The sequence below is a fragment of the Cebidichthys violaceus genome, unplaced genomic scaffold, assembly GCF_023349555.1.
Source record: "Cebidichthys violaceus isolate CVI_PGR_0920_01 unplaced genomic scaffold, fCebVio1.0.p SCAF_43, whole genome shotgun sequence".
NCBI lineage: Eukaryota > Metazoa > Chordata > Actinopteri > Perciformes > Stichaeidae > Cebidichthys > Cebidichthys violaceus.
The window spans coordinates 1,030,964-1,042,356 of NW_027176628.1; the positions used below are offsets into that span (position 1 = coordinate 1,030,964).

At 47.5% G+C, this 11,393-nt stretch overlaps 1 protein-coding gene across 1 annotated transcript in view; it reads left to right on the plus strand.

Annotated features, from left to right (window-relative positions):
• Positions 1-11,393, plus strand: part of LOC137886311 (serine/threonine-protein kinase BRSK2-like) — a 93,779-nt gene that overhangs the window by 52,707 nt on the left and 29,679 nt on the right. The window contains 3 exon segments of the mRNA XM_068728725.1: positions 7,352-7,437; positions 9,236-9,376; positions 11,139-11,255. Coding sequence (XP_068584826.1) covers positions 7,352-7,437; positions 9,236-9,376; positions 11,139-11,255 — 344 coding nt within the window.

Below are 11,393 nucleotides of genomic sequence, written 5' to 3' on the forward strand. Positions count from 1 at the left end.
GGTGCAGCATGGGCCAAAGGAGAACCTGTTAAACACTCGTCTCCACATGTTTAGGGGCGGGGCTACACGGTGATTGACAGGTCTCTACCAGAGACGTATACGGCGTCTCTACGCCACTCCTCCTCAGTCCAAATATGGTCACTTCCTGTTCAATTCCTGGTATAAAGCCAAGATGGCGACGAAAAAAATCGCTGAACTGAGCTTCAAAACATCATTTCACAAACGTGACATCACAATACATACGGTTCTTTTCTATCTTTTCTTTTTTCCTCTCCTCTCCTTTTCTTCCTTCTTCTCCTTTCCTTCTTACTCTCCTCTTGTCTCATTTCCTTTCCTTTCTTCACCCTCTCATCTTCTAACTCCTCTCCTCTAATCTTATTTCCTTTCCTTCCCATTCTTCTTTCTTTTACTTTCGCTTCCTCCCTTTTTCCTTTTCTTGCACTGTAAATTATAGTTAGTTATATATATACTTTTATATATATATATTGTATGTATATATATATATATATATATATAGTGTGTATATATGTATATATATATATACTTGTTTAAAGTTGAGTTGGTATTGTATCTTGTACTAACAATAGTACATTTATTTAAGTTGATCGAACTTCCCCTTCCTTAACTCTTCTTTCTTTCTCTTCCTTCCATTCTATTTTTCTCTCATTGAATTGTTTCCTTCCCTCTGTCGTTCTTTCCTTTCCTTTCCTTCCCTCCTCTCCTGGTTCATCACTCCGTCACCTTCTTTCCTTTCCTTTTCCTCTGGATGGATTAGTCGTAGCGTCGTTAAAGCGACCGGGTGTTTCGTCTCGTCGGTCCGTTTGATTGGCCGGCTGCCCGTCTTACCCGTGATTGGATACCGGAGCTCTTCCAGGATCTTACCCCGGACGTCATGGCAACAGATGGCGGGGGTTTGATTACCGAGCGGATGTTCCAATTTATCGCCCCTCGTGGCCCCTTCGGCTCCGCACCGCGTTTCAATTAAACGGGGATTTGGAGCCGGTCCTCGCTCCTCATTAAGAGGAGCGATCTGGAGGAGGTTGTTGTCATGAGTCAGGAGACCTGAGACCCTTAAACGGGCAGTGTGAGCATCAAACCGGCCCCTCCACCAGGCCAGAACACTGGACTCTAACTGGAGATCGCTGTCCTGGATTTGACATTCAGGGAAGTGAACGTCAGCTGAATTAATTACAGAATAGACGACATTATGTGAATGACAGCTGGGGCGCCATCGGGCTCGGACGGACATGAAGCTCTCCAGGTCCACTCATCAATATGAAATATGACCGAACATCTCAAAGCTGTCCCGCAGCATAATCACAATGTCCTCTGTCCGTCCGTATGCATTGATCATATTTTTGTCCAAATACAATATAGCGAACAGAAGCTGTGTACATCGTTTGAAACTTATACTGTTGTTCTTTGTTTGTCTTCGGGTCTCTATTGTCCCTGTTGTGAATCCGAGCTGCCGTCCTCCTTAAAGGAGACAGCTGGACATTTCAGAGCCTGTTCCTCAATAAAATACGAGTAGAATGGACATCCACCATTCAGCCTGTTCTACTTTGTACTCAACAGTTCAATCTGTTCAATCTGTGGCCTGTTCCTTTAATCACATCACTTTCTCTAATAAACACCAATGTGTATTTCATGGCTAGATGCTTCATTGTGTGATGTGACGTCTCTCTGTCTCTCTGTCTCTGTCTCTCTGTCTGTCTCTGTCTCTCTCTCTCTCTCTCTCTCTCTCTCTCTCTCTGTCTGTCTCTCTGTCTCTCTCTCTCTCTCTCTCTCTCTCTTTCTGTCTGTCTCTCTCTCTGTCTCTGTCTGTCTCTCTGTGGACTCTTGGACTCTTGTGTTTTATTTGATCAGCACCGTTCGGCCCGTCTCTCTTCGGTGAATCAGTCCCTGTGTTTAGAAGCGGTGCGTCTCAAACTTGACTCACCGTGAACTCAGTTGTTTCCTGCTGCCGTCCGTCCTGAGTCAGCGTCCGTATGGCGGCTCCTCTCAGAGGGGTCACCATCAGTCCTCCTCCAGCTGTCCCGCTTCACACTCGGCTCCGAATCATCGGCCGCTGACGTGTCCGGAAAGGAAACAAAATGTGCACAAATACCATGTGACCGGGCTCAGTGCGTCATCTGACCAGAGCACCGATGACAAACTAACTACTGCAGGACTACTGAGCTCCTGTTCTGTCTGAGCTGCAGCTCATGTAAACTGTCTGTCAGGGACCTGAGGACGGGTACAGATGCAACCAGGCTCCAGAACCACTGTTATAACCGAGCATGTGCTCATTCACGGAGAGGCGGGTCTCTGGGTCTCTGGGTCTCGTGTCTCTTGTCTCTGGGTTCTTGTCTCTGGTGTCTCTTGTCTCTGGTCTTTGGTGTCTCTTGTCTCTTGTCTCTGGTCTCTGGTTTCTGGTCTCTTGTCTCCTGTCTCCTGTCTCTGGTCTCTGGGTTCTTGTCTCTGGTCTTGTATCTCTGGTCTCTGATCTCTGGGTCTCGTGTCTCTGGTCTCTGGTCTTGTGTCTCTTGTCTCTGGTCTTGTGTCTCTGGTCTCTGGTCTCGTATCTCTGGTCTCTGGTCTCTGGGTTCTGGTCTCTGGTCTCTGATCTCTGATCTCTGGGTTCTGGTCTCTGATCTCTGGGTTCTGGTCTCTTGTCTCTGGTCTCTGCTCTTGTGTCTTGTGTCTCTGGTCTCTGGATTCTTGTCTCTTGTCTCTGGTCTTGTGTCTTGTGTCTCTGGTCTCTGGGTTCTGGTCTCTGATCTCTGGGTTCTGGTCTCTGGTCTCTGATCTCTGGGTTCTGGTCTCTGATCTCTGGGTTCTGGTCTCTGGTCTCTTGTCTCTGGTCTCTGCTCTTGTGTCTCTGGTCTCTGGGTTCTTGTCTCTTGTCTCTGGTCTTGTGTCTTGTGTCTCTGGTCTCTGGGTTCTTGTCTCTTGTCTCTGGTCTTGTGTCTTGTGTCTCTGGTCTCTGGATTCTTGTCTCTTGTCTCTGGTCTTGTGTCTTGTGTCTCTGGTCTCTGGGTTCTGGTCTCTGGTCTCTGGTCTCTGGTCTTGTGTCTCTGGTCTCTGGCTTCTGGTCTCTGGTCTTGTGTCTCTGGTCTCTGGGTTCTGGTCTCTGGTCTTGTGTCTCTGGCTTCTGGTCTCTGGTCTCGTGTCTCTGGTCTCTGGGTTCTGGTCTCTGGTCTCGTGTCAGTCACATTGTTGTTCAGATGAGCGATTCTCTAGAAAGTCGAGTAAATCGTCCGTTAATTCATTTCTAAAACATAATTCAAGCAACCAAAGTGCTTCACATTAAAGTAAACAATCAAACAATACACATAAAATAAACAAATACTATGAATACTATACGATTGTTTAAATTAAGAAGTAAAAGTAGACACGATAAGATGAAGATATATTATTATGGAGAGAACTCTAAAGTATATAGTCTGCTGGTGAATCCGGACCGATAAGTTGAGACCTAGAATCACTGTGTCTCGATGCGTCTCTGTGGAGGTATTCTGGACACGTCTGGTCCAGAGACCCAGAGGGGAGATTAAGTCTCCCGTCTCGTCCGAGAGGACGTGGTGAAGGAGGTCTGAGCGGAGGACCGGACTCTGTGTTTGTGGTGTGTTGGTGGAGCAGGGTCTGCAGAGAGGAGAAGGTGACCAGAGGCTGAATGAACTCACCTAGTCCTCTGAGACCCTGATGATTGACACCAGACCGACTCAGACCTTCTATAGACGCTGTCTTCCTTCAGTGTCTGTTTTGTGTTTTACAGCATTTCAGTTCATTTGTATTTGTTTTTATTTGTTTACTCTTGTCTTTTGGTATATTTAATGTGTTGTGTTTGATTGTTCAGCTCTTTGTTATGGTGGTTTTTAAAGGTGCTGTAGACGTAGTTTATTATCATTGTTATTATATCATCTTTCAAACCTGTTTTTACTGCTTATTCAGTTTTTATATCCTTCAAACACACATTGTAAAACCTTTCTGTCTGCCTCTCTCTCTCTCTCAAGTCCTTAGTTTTCCCAATGATTAGATCATGTTTCTGCAGTTAGTGACAGTGTGGCTCCATGGTAACAATCCCATACCTTAACTATTCCTCAGTAATAGTGTCCTAGTATTAATGTATCAGATCTAAACTTATTGTTTCGTTGTAGTCCTCATTATGCACGACTTCACTTCATCAAAGCTTATATATTAATGCCGCTTTGTAATGTCGGCTCAGCAGAGAGGATGAGTCAGAGATGATTGACGAGACGTCGGTTCAGACGAGTTAACAGGAACCCAGACGAGTCACCGGACCGGACCGGTGCCGGTGAGAGTTAAACAGCATTAAGACCTGAGGTGACCTGAAGAGAGAGCCTCCTTTTCTTACATGCCATCCTCCAGATGTGGGACCTAAACGTTCCTCCCATCCCTCCCCCAGCCTCCTCTCCACACACACACACACACACACACACACACTTTATTACCACACATTAAAAAGCCATATGGCTCCTAATCAGGCTTAATAAACGCCGGCGTCGCCGCTCACACGTGGAGGGCTGAAGGTCTGTTTACCTGCTACACGTGTTTAATTAGCCTCTGCCACGCTGCGCTGCGTGAGCGCCGCCGTGTCTCGCTGGTGAGAACTGATGGGCTGATGTTCTGCACCTGCGTCCGTCCTCAGACGTCACCTGGGACCGGTCTGAAGCCAGGAAGCGACGGATTGACTAATACCGTAATTAAATACGAGCTGCTTCCTGCTGGAGACGTGTGTGAGGATAAATGAACACGGGTCAAAATGAATAAGTATGTCGGCTGCTATTCTTTTAATGTGTTCATTCAGGGATATTTTTGGTCCTGTTTGCTAAATGAGTTCAGTAACTGAACGCTTCATCCACAGCGTAGGAGAGCTTTAACCGTCGTAGCATTACAGCATGGTGGAAATAGCACGCTAGCTACATAGCTACATAGCCAGGGACATCTCTCTATTAGCTTAGCCTATTAGCAATATTTCGTTAGCAACATTTCTCTCCATCGCTCTTTTAGCTTAGCCTGTTAGCAACATTTCTCTCCATTTCTCCATTAGCTTAGCCTGTTAGCAACATTTCTCTCCATCTCTCTATTAGCTTAGCCTGTTAGCAACATTTCTCTCCATCTCTCCATTAGCGTTTGTCTTTGTTGCAGCAGAGGAGGTTAGCAGAAGGCTAAGCTAAACTATCAGCAACCTTTTCTCTCCATCTCTGAAAAGGTTCTCCGATGTTGTAGTTAGGGAGAGTACGCAATATCGATTCTGGCACTCAACAAGACGACAAGACGACATGTTTGATGTGTAACTTCATCCCACTTCTCTGAGTCTCTGAGTGATCTTTAAAACCGGCTAAATGCACAAAGGTGTGAAACCGATATCACCTCATTTTTCTAGGCTAGTATTAGCGTGTCGGAGCGCTTGTATTACTACTTATTTCTTGTCCTTCCCTTCTTAAATCCTTCCAGATCTTTTGTAATCTGCTATCAGAATTTCTTCTCCTGTCTCTTCAGCTTTTTGCAGAGAGAGAGAGAGAGAGAGAGAGAGAGAGAGAGAGAGAGAGAGAGAGATGGAATGATGGGTTTCTGTGTGACAGTCTGGTCTGAGAAACGTCTAGGCTCTAGATTGAAGGGGAGTTCTTTAATTATTTATCTGCTGCCAGCCGCCATCGCCCCGCCAGGCCAGACCTTTGAAGACCTGGCGGCTTTGATGGAAGTGAAGTTTCATTTTCTGGCCTCTCAGACCTGTCACATACTACCCCCCCACCCCCCCCCCCCCCCCCCCCCCCCCACCCCCACCCCCACCCCCACCCCCCCGAGCAGCATGAGGATGACTCATGAGTTCAAAATGAGCCATCAGAGAGCGCTGATTGACAGGCGACTGAGGGCGTCTTTGTGTTCCACAGCTTAAAGCTCCGCAGCGATGACAATCTGACATCAATAGGACGCGTCATCAAAGGATCATCGTGATCACCTGTGGTATACAGAGTGTTTCTCCTCATTGATTATCTCAACACGGAGAAACTAATCTGACATTTCCAACAAGCTAACGTCGATGTCGCGGCTACAGGGTGACAATGACTCCTATGCTTCACATTTATGTCCTCCTAAGAGTGACGCTCTGTTCAGCTTCATTAATTCAGCGTGGTAATAAGCAGGCAACCTGGTATAAAAGGACCAGAGCCGTAGATGTTGAGTGAAGTCAAAGCTTCACGTGTTAAAGCTGCATTCTCTCTAGTGTCCACCAGGGGGCGACTCCTCTGGTTGTATAGAAGTCTAGTCTAAAATGACTAAATGACTAAAATGAAATGAAATTTATTCCCTCAGTAAACATTGTAAACATGAGTTTATGGTCTCAATCTCTAGTTTACAGTCTTCTTCAATACAGCATGATGTTCATGCTGAAACACACGGGAGAGAAACCACAGGCAGCATCTGTTTGTCCAGAAGAGTCTCAATCCAATGTCCAATACTTTGAGTACTATGATGAGAAAGTGTTGAATAGTACAACTGCTAAACAGCTGTAGCTCCTCCTTTATTTTGAAACTCCTCCTCTGTTGCCCTGGGAATCACGATGTCATTTTTTTTATGCTCTTGACAAGTTTCATTAACCTAATATTGACCTTTTGACACCAGTTTGTCAGGGTCTTCAAGAGTTCTTTTTTTAAATTATTTTCCAGGTGAAACAGGTTAAATGTTTCAGTCTCACTGTATTTAAACTGGTTCTGATGTATTGATCTCATAGATGTGTGCTTAAGACATTACATATATTTGATAGAGCTGGCTTCTTGTGATGGATCAAACTACAGCACTAACTTTAGAAATAACATGTAAAATGAGTACATTACATTTCTGCGTTGTTGTTGCAGCAGAAAGCGAACAACACGAAGGTGAAATGACACGAATGACTTTACGACATGAACGATGTCCTGAACGATGTGAACGATGTCCTGAACGATGTGAACGATGTTCTGAACGATGTGCTGAACGATGTCCTGAACGATGTGAACGATGTCCTGAACGATGTGAACGTTGTCCTGAACGATGTGAACGATGTCCTGAACGATGTGAACGATGTCCTGAACGATGTCAACGATGTCCTGAACGATGTGGTGAACGATGTCCTGAACGATGTGGTGAACGATGTCTTGAACGATGTGGTGAACGATGTCTTGAACGATGTGGTGAACGATGTGAACGATGTCCTGAACGATGTAAACGATGTTCTGAACGATGTGAACGATGTCCTGAACGATGTAAACAATGTTCTGAACGATGTGAACGATGTCCTGAACGATGTCCTGAACAATGTCCTGAACGATGTGAACGATGTCCTGAACGTCTCTGTGTTCCTCTGCAGGTGGAGCGGGAGATAGCCATTCTGAAACTCATAGAGCATCCTCACGTCTTAAAGCTGCACGACGTCTACGAAAACAAGAAATACCTGTAAGTACATCATCATCATCATCACCACTCTTCTCTTTTAAGATGCATCTCATGAACATGTTCCTCTGGCTTTAAACTAATTCAACATGCAGGAACGATGCTGTAAAAAAAGAGCTTCACGAGGATATTTTATTTAATATTTTATTTAATATTTAGTCTTTACGACTTAAAGTAACATTTTAAACTTGTGAGTTATTATTTTTGCAGTTTTTGGGGATCGTTCCCGTCAGTTACGGTTATATTTTAATCTACATCTTTAGTGCTGATGTTAGAGCTGCCTGGCTTAAAGGAAATGTTGGTCATAAATGGTCACTTCCTGTTCACTGGTTGCAAAAAAAACAAGATGGCGACGGCCAAATCGCTGAACTTGAGGCTTCAAAACTGCATCCACTTCTTATAGACAGACTCTGGTTCACCAGCAATGAACGGAAGAATAAGCTGTTTGTGATTGTTCGCTGAGCGACGGCTTGTTTTATTGTCTTTTGAGGGATGAAAACAATCTGCACGATTATAGTTCATATTTCGTCGAGTTAAACCTTCAGTTGAGCTTTCAGCGCCGACAAAGATGTGAAATCACGTCGATATTAAAGACCCGGAGCCGTCGTCAGCAGAACAATTCAACATTTCCTTCAAAGAGCAGTTTGAGCTCTGTGGTTCTGTTGAAGATGTTTTATTGCCCCCCCCCCCTCACTTTAACCTGCCCGCTGCAGCCGCGTGGCTCTAATGCTCCTCCCCGTTTTATGGCGTACATTAATCTGCCGCATGTGGCGGCCGCGCTCCAGCGGCACGGCTTAATGCGCTCTTCAATAATTGATAAAGGCAGCGCTGTCACACGGAGCGGGAATTTGTTTTCCTAATGTTTGCGAGGAGGACGGCGACGGACGCCCGTCGTTTGGACGCAAAAAAAAATAAATAAATAAAAAAATGTCCCGCTCACAAATCACACGCCAAACACGTTTCTAATTTAAATAGCTCTGACAGCTAAACGCTCCGGCAGATCCTTTAATCTGCTCATAAATCAGCGAGCAGCGAGGAGAGAGCGAGGATCAGAGATGTCTCCGAGACGCAGTCTAAACCACAGACACACAGACACACAGACCGGCGCCGGTCGGGGATTTTCCCGAGGATTTACGCTAAGCGTCGATGTACTGTGGTGCAACTTAAGCGCGACGTCGCCAAATACTCTGTGGTTTATGACTCAATCGCTTCATTAAGGCCTCCTCCACTCTGAGGAAAGATGAAGCCGAGGAACCGTACACCTGCTCAGTTTAAGTAAACCCAGTCTACTCTTTAAACTCTGGAGATTCTACGTTTCAGATGGAAATATTCTGTCCCTCTGACGGCAGCAGGTACTGACATGAGACTGGATCATTAAATATCGATGCTGTCGGTGAAATGTGAAAAAGAACCTTCGGTCACTTGCACATATTTTACCAATATTTTATTATATATGAATATATAATAATAACGTTCAGCTCACGGTGTTTTATTTCCTCTGGTCTGATGCACCTGGAGGTGTCCTCCCACGTTGACCCTTTATCTGAACACATCAGTGTGTTGAATCAGCGGTGCTGTCCGTGGTGCTGAAGCAGCCGGCGGACTGGTGGTTGTAGTTTTTGATCCGAGTCAGTTACGTCTTTGATCGTTCTTAAAACGCTGCAGTGGTTTAGAGGTGAGTGAAAACTAGTTGGGAGGATTTGTAGAGCGGTGTGCAAACCTCTGATACTAGAGGACCTGAACACTTCTTCCTGCTCTGACCGTCCCGCCCTGCGTCCTCTGCCGTCCTCCTCCTCTGCAGGTACCTCGTGTTGGAGCACGTCTCCGGGGGGGAGCTGTTCGACTACCTGGTGAAGAAGGGCCGGCTAACGCCCAAAGAGGCCCGCAAGTTCTTCAGACAGATCATCTCAGCGCTGGACTTCTGCCACAGCCACTCCATATGGTGAGTCACTCTCACAGAGAATATAGAAATGAATAGTATAGATGTTCAGGAAACACAAATTCAGCCTCTCTCCTCTTCATCCTCTCTCCTCTTCAGCCTCTCTCCTCCTCATCCTCTCTCCTCTTCATCCTCTCTCCTCCTCATCCTCTCTCCTCCTCATCCTCTCTCCTTTTCATCCTCTCTCCTCTTCAGCCTCTCTCCTCCTCAGCCTCTCTCCTCCTCAGCCTCTCTCCTCTTCATCTTCTCTCCTCCTCATCCTCTCTCCTCTTCATCCTCTCTCCTCTTCATCCTCTCTCCTCCTCATCCTCTCTCCTCTTCATCCTCTCTCCTCCTCATCCTCTCTCCTCCTCATCCTCTCTCCTCCTCATCCTCTCTCCTCCTCAGCCTCTCTCCTCTTCAGCCTCTCTCCTCCTCAGCCTCTCTCCTCTTCAGCCTCTCTCCTCCTCATCCTCTCTCCTCCTCAGCCTCTCTCCTCCTCAGCCTCTCTCCTCTTCAGCCTCTCTCCTCAGCCTCTCTCCTCTTCAGCCTCTCTCCTCCTCATTCTCTCTCCTCCTCAGCCTCTCTCCTCCTCATCCTCTCTCCTCTTCAGCCTCTCTCCTCCTCAGCCTCTCTCCTCTTCAGCCTCTCTCGTCTTCAGCCTCTCTCGTCTTCAGCCTCTCTCCTCCTCAGCCTCTCTCCTCTTCAGCCTCTCTCCTCTTCAGCCTCTCTCCTCTTCAGCCTCTCTCCTCCTCAGCCTCTCTCCTCTTCAGCTTCTCTCCTCCTCAGCCTCTCTCCTCCTCAGCCCCTCTCCTCCTCAGCCTCTCTCCTCCTCAGCCTCTCACCTCTTCAGCCTCTCTCCACTTCAGCCTCTCTCCTCTTCAGCCTCTCTCCTCCTCAGCCCCTCTCCTCCTCAGCCTCTCTCCTCCTCAGCCTCTCTCCTCCTCAGCCTCTCTCCTCCTCAGCCTCTCTCCTCTTCAGCCTCTCTCCTCCTCATCCTCTCTCCTCCTCAGCCTCTCTCCTCCTCAGCCTCTCTCCTCTTCAGCCTCTCTCCTCCTCAGCCTCTCTCCTCTTCAGCCTCTCTCCTCCTCATTCTCTCTCCTCCTCAGCCTCTCTCCTCCTCATCCTCTCTCCTCTTCAGCCTCTCTCCTCCTCAGCCTCTCTCCTCTTCAGCCTCTCTCGTCTTCAGCCTCTCTCCTCCTCAGCCTCTCTCCTCCTCAGCCTCTCTCCTCTTCAGCCTCTCTCCTCTTCAGCCTCTCTCCTCTTCAGCCTCTCTCCTCCTCAGCCTCTCTCCTCTTCAGCCTCTCTCCTCTTCAGCCTCTCTCCTCCTCAGCCTCTCTCCTCCTCAGCCCCTCTCCTCCTCAGCCTCTCTCCTCCTCAGCCTCTCACCTCTTCAGCCTCTCTCCTCTTCAGCCTCTCTCCTCCTCAGCCCCTCTCCTCCTCATCCTCTCTCCTCCTCAGCCTCTCTCCACTTCAGCCTCTCTCCTCTTCAGCCTCTCTCCTCCTCAGCCTCTCTCCTCCTCAGCCCCTCTCCTCCTCATCCTCTCTCCTCCTCAGCCTCTCTCCTCTTCAGCCTCTCTCGTCTTCAGCCTCTCTCCTCCTCAGCCTCTCTCCTCCTCAGCCTCTTTCCTCTTCAGCCTCTTTCCTCCTCATCCTCTCTCCTCCTCAGCCTCTCTCCTCCTCAGCCTCTTTCCTCCTCAGCCTCTCTCCTCCTTCCTGTTGTCCTTCAGATGTTTTTAATTCAGATTTGAACATTTGAACATTTGTGTTTCCTGTCCTCCTCCAGCCACAGAGATCTGAAGCCTGAGAACTTGTTGCTGGACGAGAAGAACAACATCAGGATAGCAGACTTTGGCATGGCGTCTCTGCAGGTCGGGGACAGTCTGCTGGAGACCAGCTGTGGGTGAGTACGGGTCGATCTCAGGTCCAGAGACTCCGGTTCAGAGTCCTGAACGACGCTCTTTATAACTGCTCTAAACGATGGTGATACTCTGAAGAGGAGGATTCGTTGTCACGTCTGTAAACCTGTGTCCTGGGAACA